This window comes from Megascapheus bottae, chromosome 6 (assembly GCF_031878675.1).
Source record: "Megascapheus bottae isolate mThoBot1 chromosome 6, mThoBot2.hap1, whole genome shotgun sequence".
Classification (NCBI taxonomy): domain Eukaryota; kingdom Metazoa; phylum Chordata; class Mammalia; order Rodentia; family Geomyidae; genus Megascapheus; species Megascapheus bottae.
In genome coordinates this window covers 4,828,719-4,851,119 of record NC_143514.1, presented here as the reverse complement: position 1 = coordinate 4,851,119, position 22,401 = coordinate 4,828,719, and the positions used below count along the sequence as shown (strand labels likewise).

Sequence of the window (22,401 nt, the reverse complement as noted above, 5' to 3'; positions counted from 1 at the left end):
GTGAGTGTTCCGTTGCAGCAGTTCCTACTGTAGCTGATTGAAGAAGTGAAGTCTCGGAACTTTGCGTTGACCTACTTGTTACAGCTTCTTTGATTACTGATTGGTGACTTTGGGTTGGGGACGTCTTCCAGGGTATAACTCTTGCATGTTTGAGGTCCTAGAGTTAGAGACATCAGCACTGCAAGTGATCTTTCCTTTTAGGATTTTTTTTTTTTGGATGTACCTATCAGAATAAGACACATTCATACAGATGGAAACTCATTCTCAGATTCCCAAACTAGACTATCTACTACTAGAAGGAAGTTTAGAGTAGTTAGATGTGTCTGCTTTTCACAGTAAAAGGCCCAGGTCCTGATTTCCTGATCAGAACACTGCATGTTTCTTATCCCTGTCACTTATGATGGTTTTTCTTCTATGTCCCTTTACTTGGAAGCAAAGATTGTACTATGCAGGGATTCTCAGTAGTGTGTTTATTATCTCCAAATCTTCCAGAAGACTTTTTTTTGAAGGTTATCTAGAAATGTGTTTTTTGGGGGTGGCTGGAGCAAGTTCAGTAATGCCAGAGAGCCATTGTGCAGCCACAGCCATGGGCCCAGCAGCTGGTCTTGGAATTGCTGTGACTGCCTTTGACCTTTTTATCCTGCCTAATATGGATGATTTGCTCTATTTTAAGACAGCATTGCCATTTAGTATTTTCAAATTTCATTCTTCCAGCTTGGTACTTGTGTTCTGCTGAAGAGGAAAAAAAATGGATTTCTAAAATTGGTTCTGAGTGATTTAGTTTATTCTAGATATAGCACTGAGCTATATGGTGCTGTTTCTGTTACTTTGCAGAAATGGCTTCCTCCTGGGATAACAAGTAGTCATTATGAGGGCTTTCACCGAGATCTACATGTTTATCTTTTCTCTGGTTTATATAAATTTAAATAAGAAGTGAAAATAAAACTTGTTAATAAGCAGTAGAAAATGTTTGGCTTCATTCAGTGAAATGTATTGGGCGAGGGAGAGAAGTTGAATTTTTTAAAATGGTATATCCTAAGTGTTGGATGCCGTGGTTACATTGTTTATAGGGAAAAATATTAGTGTCACATTTTTAGAGAAACAAATTTATATTATCAGAGTCTTTAGATGCTTCATGCACTGACTCAGTGCTCTCATTTTGGAAATTTGTGTAACAGAAATCCTGTGAACAGCCGTCTTAGTAATAAAAAAAAAAAAGGAAAAATCTAGGATTCAGTAGAGGAATACTTTCATAAACTGTGATGTATCCATGTGTGAATTATTTTTCTATCAAAACTGATTTTTAATCTACTGTGATTTTCAAAGCGCCAACACTCAGAAAATACTATTTAAAAAGATGTTCACCAGTGTTATAGTTTTGATGACTACATTAAAAATCATCTTAGAATTTTAAAGTGAACACTCATTCCTTCCAAGATTCCAGACCCAAAATCCCCCCAGAAGCTTCCGTGTATTTTGATTTTCTTCAAGCCAAACTTCTGTGAATATTAGCTACTGCTTTTATTTCTCCACTTATTATCTGTTCTAGAATAGGTAGCACTAGAATGTCTGCCCCATTAGAGCTGGCATCTTATTATCTTGTATACAATTGGGTCCTCAAGATTGAACTGTGATGAGCACATAGCTGGTGGTAAATAAATTTTAATGAATATCAGTGAATAATTTAAAAAATTTGAGAAACTTTAACATCAAGAAAGCCCATAACCTATAAAGGGCAAACTTATATCTCGATACTGTTGAATTTTACAATGCTGTACTTGTATAAAACTAACATAACAAGTCAGCAAATAAGAAGACATCCACAGAACCAGAAAGGAAAAACTATCCCAGCTACTAATATTTTTTTCCACCCATATTTTGCCCCTTGGGAATTACCATTGAGATAAGCTTAAATGTATCACATGATTTGTATCTCTTCTTGGGTATTAGTTTACACCTTGGTGACAGACCAGGAGGTGTCTGTTTAACAGTACTCACTTTACTTTTTCAAAGTTACTCTTTGTATGTTTAATATATGTTAAAATGTTAGGATCATTTAAGTGGACAATCGGAAGGTGTTACATAAAATATGACAATATGTTTATGATTTCTCTTTAGGAATTCTTCAAGTAAAAGTAATTATAGAATTTCCAGTGGACCAGCATTCATAGGGTAAGATGAATATTCTGAATTGCAAGCATTATGGTAAGGATTATTACAAATAAGTTTGTAGCTAGGGGCAAAAGTAAATGATACAGAAAGAGTTATTCCTACAGATGTTTTGAATAAAAATTCTTTTGATGTCTTTAAACCAGTGTAACAGAAATTTATATGTGTTTTAATTGAAGTGTGTCATCTTCTTGTACTTAGTGGATGTTGAATGTGTCTGTATATGTACATTTGTTATTTTTTTAACCATTAAAAATCTTTAAGGACAATAATAAATATCTATGAATTAGCTCTATGGCAGAGCTTCTGACATGGATGTGACCAAGGTGAATGCCTACTAGATTAAATAGCACAACTCTCCAGAGCTGTGAATACAGCATATTTCTTCAAAGTATACCTAGCCCTGAACATGCACCCTAGGTAACCACCTGCTGCCTTCTGAACACGCTTTTTTTTTTCTTACAGTTAAAGGTAAAAATGCTTTAATTTGGAGTATACTCATATTTCTATGCTAATTTGAAATGACTCTCTATATAGTGTATGTATGCATTTATTATATTTATTTGTTTGCTTGTTTATTGGTATCAGTCCTGAGGCTTGAACACAGGGCCTGGGTGTTGTCCCTGAAATTTTTTTGGGGGGAGAGGCCCTGGGGCTTGAACTCGGGGCCTGGGCACTGTCCCTGAGCTCTTCAGCTCAAGCCCTACCTGAGAGCCACAACCCCACTTCCCGTTTTCTAGTGATTAATTGGAGATAAGAGTCTCAGGTCTTTTGTGCCTGGGCTGGCTTTGAACCTTGATCCTCAGAGCTCAGTCTTCTGAGTAGCTATGATTACAGGTGTGAGCCACTGTGCCCGGCATTGTCCCTGAGATTTTATGTTCTAAACTAATGCTCTACCACATGAGCCACACCTCCATTTCTGACTTTTTTTTGATGTTTCTTTGGAAATAAGAATCTCACAGATTTACTCCCTGGGCTGGCTTCAAACAGTTATCCTCAGATCTCAGCTTGTAAGTAGTTAGGATTACAGGCATGAGCTCCCAGTGCCTGGTTTGTTATGTAATGTTTTATGGTTAAATAGATAGATTACCACTCTACAGTTTTGAGTAAGAAGTTGCCAAATATATATGTGTGCATGTATATGTGTGCATACATACATACATACATACATGTTATTTTCATTTTGGTGGTGGTACTAGAATACTGAACTCAGGGGTCTGTTCTAGTTAGGCTGGTACTCTGCCACTCAGGCAATACTCTGAGCTCATCCTATCACAATAATACTAGTTTCTTTCCTCAGTCTTTTGATTTATGTGCTCCAGAAATATTTGCTTCTCCTTTACCTCCACTTCTGGCCTTTTTGTATGGCTAATTACACAGACTTTAGAGACTTAGCTGCTCAGGCTGGCTTTGAACTGAGATCCTCAGATCTCAGTCTTCTCAGTAGGATTACAGATGGCATGAGCCATCTGCTCTCAGCATTTTTATGGTGTGTTGCTATCTAGTTTTGGAATGGGCATAATACTAGCTTCATAGAAGGGATTCAGAAATGATTTCTCTACTTCTAGGCTTCGGGAAAGTTTGAGGAGTGTTGGTGGTGGTTCTCCTTTAAAAGGTCCTGTAGAATTCAGCTGTGAAGCCATTTGGCTCCCATGTCTCCATGGACCTTTATCTGATATTGTTAATTAATATTGGATTGTAATTGATGATAGTCATATTTATGCTTCTATGGCAAAATTCTTGAGACTATCAACCTAAAAAGAGGAAAAATGTGTTTTGGTTCTCAAAATATGTTTGACTTTTTTTTTTTTTTTTTTTTTTTTGCCAGTCCTGGGCTTGAGCTCAGGGCCTGAGCACTGTCCTTGGACTTTCTCAAGGCTAGAGCTCTACCACTTGAGCCTCAGCACCACTTCCGGCTTTTTTGTATGTATGTGGTACCGAGGAATCGAACCCGGGTCTTCGTGCATGCTACGCAAGCACTTTAACCACTAGGCCAAACTCCAGGCCCATGTTTGACTTTTTAAAAGGAACATTGATAGAGAAATGTTAGAACTGTTAGAAAAATACTTGCTTAGTGATGTTAGAGAAATACCTAATTCCTTTCTAGTTCTCAAATCTATAGCTACATTTGAAAAGGGTGTTTATTAACAAATTCTGTGTGCTGGATAAGGCAAGAAAAGGATATCAAAGGGATCCACATAGGGAAAGAAGAAATTAAACTATCCCTATTCGCAGATGACATGATCCTCTACTTGAGCGACCCAACAAGCTCCACTCCCAAACTCCTAGAATTAATAAACCACTTTAGCAAAGTGGCAGGATACAAAATCAACCTTCAGAAGTCAGTAGCCTTCTTGTACACCAACAATACCCAAACAGAAGGCCAAATCAAGAAAATTATCCCATTTGCAATAGCCCCCAAAAGAATAAAATACTTAGGAATTAACTTAACCAAAGATGTAGAGGAATTATTTAATGAAAACTATAAAAGCCTAATGAAAGAAATTAAAGAGGACACTAGGAAATGGAAAGACATCCCATGCTCATGGCTAGGGAGAACCAACATAGTGAAAATGGCTATACTACCAAAATTGATATACAAATTCAATGCAGTCCCCATCAAAATCCCAAAGACATTCTTTACTGAAATAGAAGATACCCAAAGGTTCATATGGAACAAGAAAAGACCAAAACAATTCTAGGCAAAAAGAGCAATGCAGGTGGTATTATAATACCAGACTTCAAGCTCTACTATAGAGCCATAATAACAAAAACCGTATGGTATTGGCACAAAAACAGACCAGAAGATCAGTGGAACAGAATAGAAGACCCAGAATTAGAACCACATACCTGTAGTCAACTTGTATTTGACAAAAGAGCCAGAGATATACAGTGGAAGAAACACAGTCTATTCAATTATTGGTGCTGGCAAAACTGGGCAGCTACATGCAGAAAACTAAAAATTGATCCTAGCCTTTCACCATGCACAAGCATTAACTAAAAGTGGATCAAAGACCTTAATGTCAGATCGGAAACCATGATACTGCTTCATGGTAGAATAGGAGAGACACTGGAACTCATAGGCACAGGCAAAAGATTCCTGAACAGAATCCCAGGGTCACAACAGATTGGGGAGAGACTCGATAAATGGGACTACTTAAAAATAAAAAGTTTATGCACAAATAAAAGCGTAATTGCAAAAGTAGAGAGACAGCCAACCAACTAGGAAAAGATATTTACCAATAATACATCTGACAAAAGCTTAATATCCAGTATCTACAGGGAACTCAAGAAACTAATCCCCCCCAAACCCAACAAACCATTCTCTAAATGGGCAAGGGAACTAAAGAGAGACTTATCAGAAGAAGAGATTAAAATGGCAGAAAAGCATATGAGCAAATGCTCATTATCCATGGTCATAAAGGAAATGCAAATAAAAACAACCCTAAGATACCACCTTACCCCAACAAGAATGGCCAAGATTTTGAACTCAGACAATGACAGTTGCTGACGGGGTTGTGGAGAAAAAGGAACCCTACTACACTGCTGGTGGGATTGTAAGCTAGTTCAGCCACTCTGGAGGTTTCTTAAAGAGCTGAAAATTGACCTTCCTTATGATCCCGCCATACCACTTCTGGGCATCTATCCTGAACATCATAAGGACACCTGCTCAGCTATGTTCATCTCTGCACTATTCACAATAGCTAGGTGATGGAAACAACCCAGATGCCCTACTGCAGATGAATGGATACAGAAAATATGGTGTATATATATACAATGGAATTCTACAGAGCCAACAGACAAGATAAAATACTGGCATTCACAGGGAAGTGGATGAATCTAGAGCGAATCATGTTGAGTGAGACAAGTCAAGACCAAAGGAACAAAAGGTGCATGGTATCCTTAATATGTGGCTATTAGATCCACACAGTACAAGAGCGGGGATTCAATATTTGCATATCCAATGCTATGGACATGGTATTGGAAATATAAACATAACTACATAGACATAAAAACCTATGACTCTGGGGCTGGGAGTTTGGCCTAGTGGTAGAGTGCTTGCCTAGCATGCACGAAGACCCGGGTTCGATTCCTCGATACCACATACATAGAAAAAAAAAGCTGGAAGTGGTGCTGTGGCTCAGGCAGTAGAGCTCTAGCCTTGAGAAAAGTCCAAGGACAGTGTTCAGGCCCTGAGTTCAAGCCCCTTGACTGGCAAAAAAAAAACCCAAAACAAAAAAAAAAACCAAACTCTATAGACATAGTGTTTTATTTCGTAAATTAATATGTATCTGTGATATACAAACCCTTAGCCTAATTTTGATTATGTTCTAAAAACTAAGTGCCAGTGATTGTATATAGAGATTTCTTTCTTGAACACTCATTTGTTAAACATGTCATTTGAAATATGATGTAAAAATCAAGGTTAATAAATTTTTTAATTAAAAAAAAAATCTGTGTGCTGGGCTGGGAGTTTGGCCTAGTGGTAGAGTGATTGCCTAGCATTCATGAAGACCCGGTTTGATTCCTTGGTACCACATACATAGTAAAGGCCAGAAGTGGTGCTGTGGCTCAAGTGGCAGAGCTCTAGCCTTGAGAAAACCCCCAAACAGTGCTCAGGCGCTGAGATCAAGCTCCAGGACTGGCAAAAAAAAAAAAATTCTGTGTGCTGACACTAATGTAAAAGATGTAAGGATTCTAACCTACTTAAGTGACTTTGTGAATACATGAGAAATGCCAAATTCTTGCTTTTATATTTCTGATGAGTAATTTAGATGAGTTATTATTTTAATAAAGAAGAGGAACAGCTAATCAGAGATATTGATAGTTTTCTAAAAGGAGTTCAAAGATGTGAATTTAAATATTAGTTAGAAGCCGGGTGTGGTGGCTCATGCCTGTAATCTTAGCTACTCAGGAGGCTGAGATCTGAGGATCACGTAGTTCAAAACTAGTCCAGGCACTAAAGAACATGAGATTCTTATCACCAATTAAGCATGAGAAAACGGGAAGTGGGACTGTAGCTCAGGGGTAGGGCAGTAGCCTTGAGCTGAAGAGCTCAGGGACAGTGCTTAAGCCCAGAGTTCAAGCCCCATGATTCCCCCCCCCCACACAAATAGAATAAAAATAAGTATATATTAGTTAGAACTAAGAAACCTCTTGATTGGAAACATCATTGTATATGTTAGTGTGATAATTTTTTTGTTTTTGTTTTTTTGGCCAGTTCTGGGGCTTGAACTCAGGGCTTGAGCACTGTCATTGGACTTTCTCAAGGCTAGAGCTCTGCCACTTGAGCCACAGCACCATTTCTGGCTTTTTTGAATTGGGGTCTTTGTGCATGCTGGGCGAGCACTCTACTACTAGGCCAAACTCCCTTAAGATGATTTTTAAAATCAACTTTCAGTGAGACTAGTATAGAATACCCCCCCATTTTTAATGGTTGCCTGGGATCAGAGACAAAAATCTTTGAAATATTATCTGGTTCTCAGTATATAATGACTGTATATACCAGCTGGCCATCATTTGTTTATTTTTTTAACTGGTTATTTTGGAAATCTTTTCCAAATAAAATAAGGACTACAAAAATAAAGATGTCTAACAAGTTTTGTTCCAGTGTAAAGACTTTGAGATGCGATTGTTTGATGAGTTTGTTTGCTTTGAGAAGCTTTTATGACTTTTTAATGAGATTTAAAAGCTAAAAGAATGCGATTAGGACCATAAAATCTGTTATTCTTAACATAATTTTTCTTTGAACTGATTTAGTGCATTAGTACATTATGCACTGAGATCTCATTTAGATGGAGTCCTTGTTTGCTGAAATACTGTCTAGAAAAAGTTGGGGCACTCAAAGACAACATGAAATGGCATAATGGCTCTAAGTTTGACTAAGCAGTTCAGTTAGAAAAATTAGCAGTGAAAATTAGATATAAGCATGCTTGAAATTTTTGTGTATCCCTGAATGCAAAGCGTATGTATTCAAATGTTAAGTCTTAGATGGATGAGCAAAAAATAAATAGTAGAAAAAATAATTAGCTAAGAAAATGGATTAATTATATAACTGCAGCTGACAACATTATAGAAAACTACATTTACATCCTTGTTTTTTAGGATTATAATAGAATTGAATTATAAGGCAGATGCTCTGGGAAAGAGCTAAATAGGTTTTTTCCCAGCTTTTGAGAGACTTGAGACCATAGCCTAACTAATCAGATTTACAAAGGCCATGTGGTCTGAGGTGGACAAGGTTTAGAATTTTAGCTCCTAAGTCCAGTTGTGATTTTATTTCGTGCGGGTTTTGTTACCTTAGGCATGTTAAATTCTTAGGATCTGTCTTATTTACATGTTTAAAATATGTGAAGAAGAGTACTAATTATCTCAGAGGCTTGTTGTAAGTATGAAACAAGCTGATTCAAATTAAGTATTCTTTGAAATTAAAATGATATTAGAGTGCTCAGAATTATAGATTTAATTTCCTTTCATTAACAAGAAGCTTTTTTTTTTCAGATTAGATGGTTAGAGGAAAGTATAGTTTTTGAATGGAGTGGAAAAGTTTTGTTTTGTTTTGTTTTTTATAGTTACATACATTTCTTGTTGGACATTGTTACCCTCCCATGTTTTTCTTCCACTTTCCTTCCCCTCAACCCTTTAGGATTATTTTTAAGTATTGGCATTAGTTAGAAGCTGATGCCTCTTTTCTTTTATAAAGATGCTGAATACAAAGCAGAAAATGGATTTGTACTAGTTAAGGGACTTTTGTATAAGAAGGATCATGATGGCTAATTAGCATTCTGGATTATGCAATAAATGCTTTTCTGGCAGGGATGCACAAGTATGGAAAGCTATGTAAATGTTTCACAGATCAGATGTCTTATTTTCTTCATGCTAAGGATGGAACCCAGCATGCGCTGTGCATGCTAAACAAGCACTGAGCTGCACCCCAGCCTGCAGATGTCTTTATGCTGCTTGATACATAGAAATGCAGTTATGTATTGTATTTATGATATATTATCATGTTCCCTGCCATCTTATAAGTTGGTTCATATTCAGTATTAGTTCTAACACAGTGTTTTCTTTCTTCCTTCCTTTCTTTTTCTTTATTTTTTGTGGGTCATGGGGCTTGAACTCTGGACCTGGGTGCTGTCCCTGAGCTCTTCAGCTCAAGGTTGCCACACAGCCCCACTTCCTGTTTTCTGGTGATTACTTGGAGATAAGAGTCTCTTGTTCTTTAGTGCCCAGGCTGGCTTTGAATCATGGTCCTCAGATCTCAGTCTCCTGAGTAGCTAGGATTAAAGGCATGAGCTACCGCGCCCTACTCTAACACTGTTTTCTAACCTGAAAAACAACTACAAAGTATGAAAATGAAGTGGAAAGCAGAGTTTGCACATTGCAAATTTCAGATACGAGCAGATTTTTGCTATTTGAAATGACATGGTCAGAAGATTTTTACTAAAAACATGACGTGGAAACTATTTGAGGCTGATATTCTTATTAAAGTAGTGATTTTTTTTTTACTCAGTATTTCTGGGGCACATAAAAACCATTCCTAGCAACTTTTTTTCTGAGTTCCATGTGCTAACCTAAAATATTATTTTTATTTAATATTTCAAAATTTTATTACAGTTCAGCCTTATCAATACATACATAGTTTAACTACCACAAATGATTAGAGTCATGCTGAGAATGACTTTTTTAAATTAAAACTAAAGTTAGAAGACCCAGAGAAGTCTTGCTATATTTAATAACATAATTTCAGTGAATTTTAGCCACCTTTCTAAGTTGTGTATGAAAAAATATTGCATTGAGACTTCTTTGAGTAGGTTTTAAATCAGGTGCAGGTTTGACAAACCATCTGACAAATTCAAATAAGGCCAAGTGTGTATGAAACTGTGAGAAATTAACAAGTAAACTATTTGGGAAAAGCTAAGTGTATTAGATACATAATCTTAAAATATATTCCACATAAATTTCTGTAGCAATGTCTCTGTAATTGTATGGTCTGATAGGTGTCTTTTGTCACAGTGTGACCCCTTGAGCAAAGTAGCCCTGTAAAGTCTGTTTGCAACATCTTGTCTCCTGGTGATAAGAGTCTGTGAAGCCATTAAAACTATCTTGAATATGTTTCATGATATTTATGCTTTCTCACAGGATGAAGACAAACTCAGAGATGGTGTGTCTAAGAAACTTCAAAAGGTGTAGACCTCCTGATTGAAGCCTAGCTGATTGATTTGCTTCATTTCCTTTCCATAATTGTAAGTTTAGATATTTAAAGAATATTATTCTGGTCGGTGTTGGCTTATAGTCTTTGTTGAATAAATCTTCATTCTCTCGCATGTACTTATATCATTGTTTGAACTTTGTTTTTTTATCCACAATTTCAGTTTCATGTCTTAAATGAATTCAGCACTCAGGACCCTTAAAGGATGAAGGAAATCTACTGTCAGAGCTGGTGAAGCCCTTGTAGATTACCACTTCATTCTCCTAATTGATTTCAATATTCCCACCCCGATGCCATTGTATTCATTGAGACCCAACTAGGGATAGGGAGCTGAACTGTTCAAAGAGTAGGCTGTTCTGTGATGTTCCAGCAGCAAACTGAATCAAAGGATGGCCTTCTGAATCTTCTGTCCACTCAATTGTACCTCAGAAACCAAGTGTACATATTCTTTCAGCCATTAGGTAGTCATACAGTTTCTCCTAGTCATCTTTTGTCTCAGCTGAGTGTCATCAATTTCCGGTGAGTGTTGCAGGAATGGTTTGGGCTGGCAGCTCCTGAAGAGTTTTTCTTTGTGCGCATGCGCAAGCTGGTCCTGGGGCTTAAACTCGATCTGGGTGCTATCGCTGAGCTTTTTTTCCCCTCAAGGTTAGCCCTCTATCACTTGAGCCACACCTCTACTTCTGGCTTTTTGCTGTTTAATTGGAGATAGGAGCCTCATGATTTTCCTGTCCAGGCTGTCTTTGGATGGAGATCTCAGCCTCCTGAGTAGGATAACAGGTATGAGCTGCCAGCCCCTGGTAACCATTTCATCTTTACCTTGTAACCGAGCATTGGATTCACCAGAGAGGCATGGAACCATCACTCCTATATCTAGGTTCATCTATTCACGTGGCCAAAGGTGATAAATGTGTTAGTCTAATAGCTGTCATATGTTAGCTGAAAGTATGCATGCACATCAATCAAAATCCATAGATGTTTCTGTATGTTCCTTCATCTAGCAGTGTTTTCTGCTCTTCCACTCATACTGTTCCCCTCTCCCCATTATGCCTATGGTATTTTGGAATATCTCATGTAATCCTGTTGTTTTTTGGTTTTGGTCAAGCCTTGACACAGTTAACCGCAGTAGAGGTGAGGCAGAATGGGAGGAATTGAACAGTCAGACCCACTGAGCTAGAGTAAAAGAGGGAAGCCCTGTGGAGTTATATAATCATGTCACAAGTCCTAGGAGGAAATGAATCTCCATGTATGACATAATGTCCAGAGAGAATACAGACAAGAAGTGGTGTTCCAGACTCAAGGATCGTGGGTACCACAACCGGAAAAAGATAAAGGTAGAGAGATGGCCAAATGGTCAGACATAGGTTGAGATCACTAGCACAGGGGAAGATGCTTTATTAACAGATAACAGCCACTGCAATGAGCTTCTGCACCTCAAAGAACAGCAGTCTCTAGGGGGAGGACTGACTGCAGCAAAATACTTTCCCTGGGGTTGCTGTCCGGGATAGGGTACCTCAAGAGAAACTGGGGTCAAGAAGCCCCAAGGAGCACCCTGGAGCAAAGGTTATGTTAGAGTTGCCTTCTCAACGAAGTATAATAGGCTTCTTTGTCTTATCAGAAACTTTATAAGCTTCCAATCTTTGATTTTAGCTTACACTCTACCATCTTGGTGGTCTGGATTTTGCTAATTAGGAACATTTTAAAACAGAAATTCTCGAGTATTGCTGGAATATTTTCTAAAATGAAAATAAAAATTCAGTCTTTTTTTTTTGAAGAAAACAATGGAGTACTCCTTTAAGCATTTATCCCTTTAACACAGTGCCATGATAGTATTAAACACCAGGTTACTTAGGGAATATTCTGACATGGTTTTTCTTTCTTATTTGTTTTAGAGCCATTACTGTTATTTCCAAACTTTAAAAGAATAACTTTAAATACTCATTGCTTAAATTACAGAATGGGAGCTGGGTAGGTGAAGGAGATAACTCAGTTGACGGTAATTCGGGGAAGGGTTCTTCTAAGCCTATAGGATACTTCTGTAAATCAAGAGTGGTTCCCTGAGCTATGAAACAACTCTTTTTTTTTTTTTTGTGGGTCATGGGGCTGACCTCTTGGCTGGGGTGCTGTCCCTGTGCTCTTCAGTACAAGGCTCCTCCCTACTCTTGAGCCACAGCCCTCACTTCCTGTTTTTTGTTTTGTTTTTTAGGGATTAATTGGAGATAAAGAGTCTCAAGGTCTTTTGTGCCCAGGCTGCCTTTGAACCTTGATCCTCAGATCCTAGCCTCCGGAGTAGCTGGGATTACAGGCGTGAGCCACTGCGCCCAGCAGTTTTTATTTTATTTTTATAGCATTTTATGTTTCAAATCAACCCAAAAGATATAAGACCCTGGGTCCTGCCTCTTTGGTTTGACCCCTGAGCTAAAAATCCTACCAGGATAGCTTATGTGTGTTCAAGCATTAGAGTTAAATGCTTGTTTGAGTAAGTGGTTTGCTTTCCTTTCCTCCTCCAGTTTGGTACTCGCATAAAAGAAAGTCATGATCACACTCACAGAACTGAAGTGTCTGGCGGATGCCCAGTCATCGTACCATGTCCTGAAGCCCTGGTGGGATGTCTTCTGGTATTATATCACACTCATCATGCTGCTGGTGGCTGTGCTGGCCGGAGCACTCCAGCTCACGCAGAGCAGAGTCCTCTGCTGTCTTCCATGCAAAGTGGAATTCGACAATCACTGTGCCGTGCCTTGGGACACCCTGAAAGCCAGCATGAACACGTCCTCTAATTCTGGGGTGCCCCTCCCGCTCCCCCTCCGAATCCAGAATGACCTCCACCGACAGCAGTACTCTTACATCGATGCTGTGTGCTATGAGAGACAGCTCCATTGGTTTGCCAAGTTTTTCCCCTACCTGGTGCTCTTGCACACTCTTATCTTTGCAGCCTGCAGCAACTTTTGGCTTCACTACCCCAGCACGAGTTCCAGATTGGAGCATTTCGTGGCCATCCTTCACAAGTGCTTCGATTCTCCGTGGACCACCCGTGCCCTGTCTGAGACCGTGGCTGAGCAGTCCGGGAGGCCTCTGAAGCCCTCCAAGTCCAAAACCATGCTTTCCACCTCGGGGTGTTCTGCAGACATGGACTGCAGCAAGCAGTCCTTGCCCTACCCACAGCCAGGCCTGGAGACAGCCAGCTCTATAGAAAGCCCGACTTCCAGTGTCCTGGACAAGAAGGAGGGCGAACAGGCCAAAGCCATCTTCGAAAAAGTGAAGCGATTCCGTATGCATGTAGAACAGAAGGACATCATCTACCGGGTGTATCTGAAGCAGATCATAGTCAAAGTCATTTTGTTTCTCCTCATTATAACTTATGTCCCATACTTTTTAACCTACATCAGTCTCGAAATTGACTGCTCCATCGATGTGCAGGCTTTCACCGGATACAAGCGCTACCAGTGTGTCTACTCCTTGGCAGAAATATTTAAGGTCCTGGCTTCCTTTTATGTCATTTTGGTCATCCTTTACGGTCTCACCTCCTCCTATAGCTTGTGGTGGATGCTCAGGAGTTCTCTGAAGCAATATTCCTTTGAGGCCCTAAGAGAAAAGAGCAACTACAGTGATATCCCGGATGTCAAGAATGACTTTGCCTTCATCCTTCACCTGGCCGATCAGTACGACCCTCTTTATTCCAAACGCTTCTCCATATTCCTGTCAGAGGTCAGCGAGAACAAACTCAAACAGATCAACCTCAATAACGAATGGACAGTTGAGAAACTGAAAAGCAAGCTTGTGAAAAACGCCCAGGAGAAGATCGAGCTGCATCTCTTCATGCTCCATGGTCTTCCAGACAACGTCTTTGAGTTAACAGAAATGGAAGTGCTCAGCCTAGAGCTCATCCCTGAGGTCAAGCTGCCTGCCGCCGTCTCCCAGCTCGTCAACCTCAAGGAGCTCCATGTGTACCATTCATCTCTGGTGGTTGACCACCCGGCCCTGGCCTTCCTGGAGGAGAATTTAAAAATCCTCCGCCTGAAATTTACAGAAATGGGGAAGATCCCACGCTGGGTATTTCACCTGAAAAATCTCAAGGAACTCTATCTGTCAGGCTGTGTTCTCCCAGAGCAATTGAGTACCATGCAACTGGAGGGCTTCCAAGACTTAAAAAACCTGAGGACCCTGTACTTGAAGAGCAGCCTGTCCCGTATTCCCCAGCTGGTGACAGACCTCCTGCCCTCACTGCAGAAACTGTCTCTCGATAACGAGGGAAGCAAACTGGTGGTGTTGAACAACTTGAAAAAGATGGTCAATCTGAAAAGTCTGGAGCTTATCAGCTGTGACCTGGAACGGATCCCACACTCCATCTTCAGCCTGAACAACTTGCATGAATTAGACCTCAAGGAGAATAACCTGAAGACAGTGGAAGAGATCATTAGCTTTCAGCATCTTCAGAATCTTTCCTGCTTAAAGTTGTGGCACAATAACATTGCTTATATTCCTGCCCAGATTGGGGCGTTATCTAATCTGGAGCAGCTCTCTTTGGATCATAATAATATTGAGAATCTGCCCTTGCAGCTTTTTCTATGCACCAAACTGCACTATTTGGATCTAAGCTATAATCACTTGACCTTCATTCCAGAAGAAATACAGTATCTGAGTAATTTGCAGTACTTTGCCGTAACCAACAACAATGTAAGTGAATCCCTTCTTCCTTCTATTCAGTCTGTCTCCTGAGGCTCTCCTGTGTGTGCTATGTACCATAGGGGAAGAAAATGGACTTTAGGCCCTATAAGCATTCTCTGGTGAGGATATATATCCACAGTGACCTTGAATAAATGACCAAAACATCAGGTTTTTTTGCGCCATTCTTGGGGCTTGAACTCAGCCTGCGTGCTATCCCTAAACTTTTTTGCTTGAAGTTAGTGCTCTACCATGTGAGCCACAGCTCTACTTCTGGCTTTTTAGGGTGGTTAATTGGAGATAGGAGTCTCGTGGACTTTTATGCCTGGGCAGGCTTTGAACCACAGTTCTTAGATCTGAGCCTCCTGATAACATAGAATTACAGATGTGGGACACTGAGGCACCCGCCCTGGCCATTTGTTCATAATCTAACAGATTTCATGGAGATGATAGGGAAAAAAAGAGTAACTATTGGCACAGTTCCTGGCACATCATAATTGCTCAATAAATGTTCTCTTTATTCTGTTTCCCTGTTTTCTACCAAAACATCACAATTGAAGTATTTTAAAAGATTTCATTAGTTATGGTAGATAGCCCTTCCATTTTTATTTTGGGAAGACTTGAGTTGTTAGGAAATTTGGTAAAACTTTTTAGCCTTCTAAATCTTCCATATAAAAATAAGTTGCTTCAGAATGCTGAGGTTATGAATTATTCATAAACCCTTCTTGTGAAACACTAAAACAACCCAAAGATTTAAAATCTGCAGGAATATCTAGAAAGACAATTCAAAATGAAAGGCCTGGCCCTATAATGCAATGCTAGGGCTTTTTAGAAGCTTTTTCCAGCATCCCATGCTTAAAAACGAACCATAATTTGCAACAGTAAAGCCAAGTTAAGGAAAATGCAACTTCACTGAAGCAAGAAAAAAAAACAAAATGAGTAGCTAGGCTAAAATGCAAAGGGTGAGGAAAATGAAAAAAAGTAAAATGTCCTTGCTAGTCTGAAGGGCAAGAGAGTGAGGGCTGTGTCCCTATGGAATGACAGGGACAGAAGTCTGGTCTGCTAAGAGATGAGCCTGGCCTTCTGCTCCCGGAAGTGGGGACACTGTTATTTTCTTCTGCCCTACTGGAATCTGCATTATCTTCTAGCCTTTTGTAATTTGTGAATGTGAAATTGCCTACTGTCTCTTTTTTTGCTCAAACCTGGTGTTCTACTACTTAAGCCACACCTCTACATCTGATTTTTTGGTGGTCCGTTGGACTAAGAGTCTCTACTTCTACCCTGGCTGGCTTCGAACCTCAATCCTTAGATCTCAGCCTCTTGGGTAGCTAGATTACAGGCATGAGCCACCAGTGCCCATCTAGATTACATGTTTTCAAAACAACTTTGTGATCAACGTATACTAGCAGTACACATCCAAATTACTGTAAGAGCTTGTTAAAGTGCAGCTTGCTGGACCACACTCCATGCTTCTGATTGAGCAGGGCTCTAATATAGCAAGGATGCATGAATGATCATTTCCGGAATGTCCACAGGTGAAGTTGATAATGCTAGTAACTGCCTGGTGACCAGACTTGAAAACCAAAAATCTAGTTTTATCATTGTGCCATTTTAATTATGTAGTTGATTAGCAGAACAAATAATTATGGTGAAAAGCAGTGTTTCCCCTAAGCTGTGATACAGTTAAGTCAGTGGATAAATTTGTGTATTTATTTATTGCCAGTCCTAGGGCTTGAGCTCTGAGGCCTGAGCACTGTCTCTGAGCTTTTGTGCTCAAAGTTATTGTTCTACCACTTGAGCCAAAGCTCCACTTCAGGCCTTTTCTGTGATTAATTTTGGAAATAAGAGTTTCATGGACTTTTCTGCTGGGCCTGGTTCTGAACCACGATCTTAACATCTCAGGCTCCTGAGTAGCAAGGGTGACAGCGTGAACCACCAGTGCCTGGCTCACTGAATGAATTTTATTTTGAAGTTATAGCTGATTAAATTGTTAGCTCAGCAGATACTACTTCAATGTATAGGATGGGGCTGGGAGAGTGGCCTAGTGGTAGAGTGCTTGCCTAGTATGCACAAAGCCCTGGGTTTGATTCCTTGGTACCACATACACAGAAAAAGCTGTAAGTGGTGTTGTGGCTCAAGAGACAGAGTGCTAACCTTGAGCAAAAAGTGCTCAAGGACAGTGCCCAGGCCCTGAGTTCAGATTTCATGACTGGCAAAAAAAAAAGTATAGGAAAGTTAATGTTTTGGCTGGGTTAATTAATGATAATCTTAAGATCATTTGTCTTTGATACCAAGGTTTTTAACTTCCGGACCATGGCTAAAGATATTAAATTGGGGGGCCAGGAGTTTGGCCTAGTGGTTAAAGTGCTTGCCTAGCATGCATGAAGACCCGGGTTCAATTCCTTGGTACCACATACATAGACAAAAGCCGGAAGTGGTGCTGAGGCTCAAGTGGTAGAGCTCTAGCTTTGAGAAAGTCCAAGGACAGTGCTCAGGCCCTGAGCTCAAGCCCAGGACTGGCAAAAACAAACAAACAAACAAACAAAGATATTAAATTGGGTGTTGGTGGCTTACACCTGTGCAATTCTAGCTACTGAGGAAGCAGAGATCTGAGGATTAGTGTTTGAAGCCAGCCCAGGCAGAATCTGTGAGACTTTTTATCTAATGAGCCACCAAAAAAAGCCAGAAATGGAGGTGTGGCTTAAGTGATAGAGTATCAGCCTTGAGCAAAAAAGCTAAGGAACAGTACCCAAGCCATAGGAGCAGTACATACACACAAAAAAAGAGACATCACATTCCATGTTGAGTGCATTTTATCCAAATAAAGGAAGATCTTTTTCAGCTGGTGAAAAATTAGGTGGAAGGGACTTTATAGCCGAAGTAGCATGGTATCCTTGTGTGGCTCATCTTAGAGACCTGAGAAAAGCCTGTTGTCAAGCAACCTCAGGGCCCAGGTAATGACCAAGACTTGTGAATGGGTGAGGGACATTGCTTGGAACTTAGAGAAGCAGTGTGAAGAGACTTGGAGACAATGCTGTGAAGAAGCAGCTTAGACAGCCCCCAGGAAGGTGAATGGATTCGCCTAAGAATGGGAAGTGGTGGTCTTCAATATTAGTGTCAACACTTGAGAGATTTCCATGGAGGACAAGGCTTTGGACAAGGGAGGTAGCCATAGGCACGGTAGAGCTGCAGCCATCAGGGGTCTCTTTTCATCTTTTCTGCATAGTTGAATGGACAGTGAGGGTCAGAAGGAACTATCTTGTTCACACATGGGTTGTTAGTGGGAATACTGCTAATGGAAGATAAGGACTTGTGTTGCATGTGAGGATTTAAATAATTCCAAGCTATCATCTAGTCTTAGAGATCCTCCTGATTCTGGAAGAGACATGAAAATAGGACCTCTTGTTGGCTGAGTAGTTAAATGTGACATGTATTGCACGGGTGGTTAGCATCTTGTAGTATCTATCACTAGGGAAGTCAGGGAGGATGCTAGAAAATGAAATGTAGAAAAGTCAAGCACGAAGTCAGCCAAACAGCAGAGAGGACCATAGCCAAGATGAAGCACAAAAGCCAATGGTGAGGACCATCTAGCCTAAGAATGGCCCTGACCATCCAGCACCTGCCTTGGGAAATGCTCCAACGGCGGCTCTTGCCCACCTACAAGAGTGGCTACTCATAGTCTCCGTTGCTTTGTGACCACCTCATGACCAAATTCTAGTGTCAGCATCTGATTGGTCCCATTCCCGAGTGTTGGCACTCTTAACAGTGAGGGGGCTAAAGATGTAGGGACCGTTTCTCTAGTGTGGTGGCTGTTTCTCTTGTGTGCAGGAAGTGAGCTCTGTTTTCTACTAAGTTACAAGGTCAGGAGTCTTCAAGACTGGCCAAGGCTGGGCTCTCACCCAGTGGCAGGCATTTTCTGACAGGGCAGCTCTCCAGATGGTAATAGGGTTGCCAGAAAAAAAGAAAAGGAAAAGAAAAACAATCCCCCTGCCTATACACACATTAAATACATGTGTGGGATTTTTTTCTAATATTTTTGCTGCAGGCCTTTTCAGTGTCTTTAATCTGCATTGTGCTTCTCCAAAAGGGAAATAACTATCTGGCACATTTGTTAAACAAATGTGTTTGAGTAAAACACCTTTTTCATAGGAACTCGTATGAGGAATGTTCTATGAACCACACCCTGAGAACCATGGCTTAGGGAAATATTAAAAAAAAAAAAAAAGGCAGAGGTCATGCACAAAGGATTTAACAAGACATGAGATCATGTAGCAAGGTGGGTTAGCACGAGGAGGAAGGACCAGGAAGATAGTGTTCAAGACAAGTCAAGTTCATGTTTGATTCATTAGAGGGTGATATGCTAGGGTGACCCTTGAACTTGAAAGTGCTAGTTCTCCTGAGCTGACATCTGCACAGAATTCTCTGATGGGAGTGCATTTCTATCCTTGTTTCCAACAGAGCCATTTTGGCCCCTTAGAAACTGGACAGCCAGCCACTATGTGTGGGAGCTGTCTAATGCAGCAGCCTTAGAGGCCGACCTAAGTTGCAGGCTACATATATTTAAAATTTCCTCTCTGAATTATATGAATTAGTTAGCTGAAGATATGCAGACACAGGAAGAATTATCATACTCAACATGTCTGTGTCTGGAGTGAGGAATAAAATGTACACATATATATTTTGTTTCTGCTTCTGCAGACATCTTTTAAAAAGCAAAAACAGGGCTGGGAGTTTGGCCTAGTGGTTAAAGTGCTTGCCTAGCATGCATGAAGACCCAGGTTCGATTCCTCAGTACCACATACATAGAAAAAAGCCGGAAGTGGTGCTGAGGCTCAAGTGGTAGAGCTCTAGCCTTGAGAAAGTCCAAGGACAGTGCTCAGGCCCTGAACTCAAGCCCAGGACTGGCAAAAAAAAAAAAAAAAAAAAAAGCAAAAACAACAACAAAAAAAGCACACTAGCTGTGTATTAGTGGCTCATGCCTGTAATCCTAGCTTCTCAGGAGGCTGAGATCTGAGAATCACAGTTTGAAGGTAACCTGGACAGAAAAGTCTAGGAGACTCTTTATCTCCAAGAAGCCACTTTTTAAAAAACTGGAAATAAAGCTGTGGTTCAAGTGGTAGAGTATGAGCCTTGAGTACAAAAACTTGGGGGTAGCACTGAGACTCTGAGTTCAAGTCCCAGGACCAGCACAATCAGTCGATTGATCAATCAATAACAAAAACTAGAGTCATGTTTCAGTGGGTCCTGAGAAACCCCATACAGAAAGTAACCATGTGCCTGTTGAGAGCTGTTTGTGGGGAGAGTTGCTGATTATACATATACAGTAAACTCCCCATAAGGGCTCTTGGGAGTAATTTATTTCTGCTCTAGGACTCTAGAATAATTATGATTCTCCCGAGTTCCACATGTGTTTATGTACTTTAGGGCCTGTAAGTACCGAAGCAAGTTTCCTTTAGGGAATGGCTTGTCAGTGTGCAGAGCCAAATTGGTGGCCCGCCCTGACTCTCGGGGATACATGTCCTCTAACTTTTCTTCTCTTTTCCATTGACCCCAAATGCATCACCATTGTTCTGGGTGTCCCAGTAAACCTGCAGCTTTGCTTTTGGGGAAAAGGAATCTAGGGCTTAAATACAATGTGTATTTAAACTATCATAGACCATTAAAACCAGTTCCAGGCTGGGTGTGATAGCTCATGTAATCCTAGGTACTCAGGAGGCTGAGTAGCCAGCTCAGGCAAAGTCTGTAAGATTCCTATCTCCAGTTAACCAACAAAAAGCCAGAAATGGAGCTATGGCGTAAATGGTGGTTCCCTAGACTTGAGCAAAAAATCTCAGGAACAGCATCCAGGCCCTGAGTTTAAGCCCCAGAACTGGCATGTGCATATGTGTGAGCACACATGAAACATGGACACAACAACAACAAAAGAAAGCACCCCAGTTGTTTCATTAGCATCTTCTTTTCCTTTCAGATTGAGATGCTACCAGATGGTCTGTTTCAATGCAAGAAGCTGCAGAGTCTACTTCTGGGGAGAAATAGCCTCACAGATTTGTCCCCTCGTGTGGGTGAGCTGTGCAGCCTCACGCATCTGGAGCTCGTGGGTAATTACCTGGAGTCGCTGCCTCCAGAGCTGGAAGGCTGTCAGTCCCTGAAGCGAAGCTGTCTGATAGTGGAGGACAGTTTGCTCAACACGTTGCCTCTCCCCGTGACAGAACGTTTGCAGACCTGCTTAGACAAATGTTGACCTAATCAGAGACCTATGTCACAAATGCATTTCTTTTTTCTTTTTTGAACTACACCCCAGGGTTTTAAAGGAGAGCAAAATGTCCTAAATTATAAAGGTGGAAGCTAGAGGCTGGTTATGAGGTGCCATTCCAACATCTTCTGAAGCAACTCCGTGTCTAGCTCTAAGTCAAACAGGTAAAAAGGGTCCACACTGAACTGGAATTCTGTGACTAATTCATAGTTAACGTATTCACGAGTTGGAAGAACTGTACACCTGGAGGGTAGATTGAGGGACATGAAATGACTGAATCCTGCACTTCCATCTTTAGGGTTGTATAGGTTTCTTTCTTCTTCCTTCCCCTATTTTTATTTTGCACAATTGCTTGAATTGATTTAATTAAAAAAATAGAAGCCCATAAAAGCTCATTAGTATAAATTTCCTGTGTATTCACCACTGTCTTGTTCCTAACATTTTTTTTTAAAGCAGGGTATATTGTACATGGCAGAATGAATTTCTTTTCTTTTCTTTTCTTTTCTTTTTTTGTTGGTGGATCATGGGGCGTGATCTCTGGGCCCGGGTGCTGTCCCTGAGTTCCTAAGCTCAGGACTACCACTCTATTCCTTTGAGTCTCAGCGCCACTTCTGGTTTTCTAGTGGCTAATTGGAGATTAGAGTCTCATGGTCTTTAGTGCCTGAGCTGACTTTGGACCAAGATCTTCAGATCTCAGCCTCCTGAGTAGCTAGAATTACAGGAGTAAAACACCGCGTCCAGCTGGCAGAATTTCTTTGGGGGATTAATTATTTTTACTTCCTTTACCAACTTGCTTATGTTTTTTCTTAATCTGGTTTTCTCTGAACAATAATGAGAGAATGCCTGCAAAATTTTAGCAGGAACCAGGGTACTTAAGACATGTCATCTGCCAAGCAGCCTGAAAAAAAAAAAAGTAATCTAGAAATGTCTACTTGTCTATCATCAAAGCCTTACATTTCATATAAAACATACACATTTTCTATTATCTTGGATTCCACATCTGTGAGAATGATTTTTGTAAGATTCCAGGAGCATAATACATTTCTTTAAGGACTTAAGGGTATTTGACTTGGGTTCTTGATAATTCTCAAGTTGTTCTCCAAAA

General features: G+C 40.3%; 1 protein-coding gene across 3 annotated transcripts in view; it reads left to right on the top strand.

The window, feature by feature from the left end:
* The window catches only part of Lrrc8b (leucine rich repeat containing 8 VRAC subunit B), a 54,720-nt gene extending 32,912 nt beyond the window's left edge, over positions 1-21,808 (top strand). For all 3 annotated transcript variants that reach the window (XM_090334132.1, XM_090334130.1, XM_090334131.1), the window contains 4 exons: positions 2,119-2,172; positions 10,312-10,415; positions 12,889-15,055; positions 21,012-21,808. In XM_090334132.1, coding sequence (XP_090190258.1) covers positions 12,914-15,055; positions 21,012-21,284 — 2,415 coding nt within the window. In that variant the 5' untranslated portion in view covers positions 2,119-2,172; positions 10,312-10,415; positions 12,889-12,913 and the 3' untranslated portion in view covers positions 21,285-21,808. The remainder of the gene's footprint in view (positions 1-2,118; positions 2,173-10,311; positions 10,416-12,888; positions 15,056-21,011) is intronic.
* The last annotated feature ends 593 nt before the right edge of the window (positions 21,809-22,401 follow it).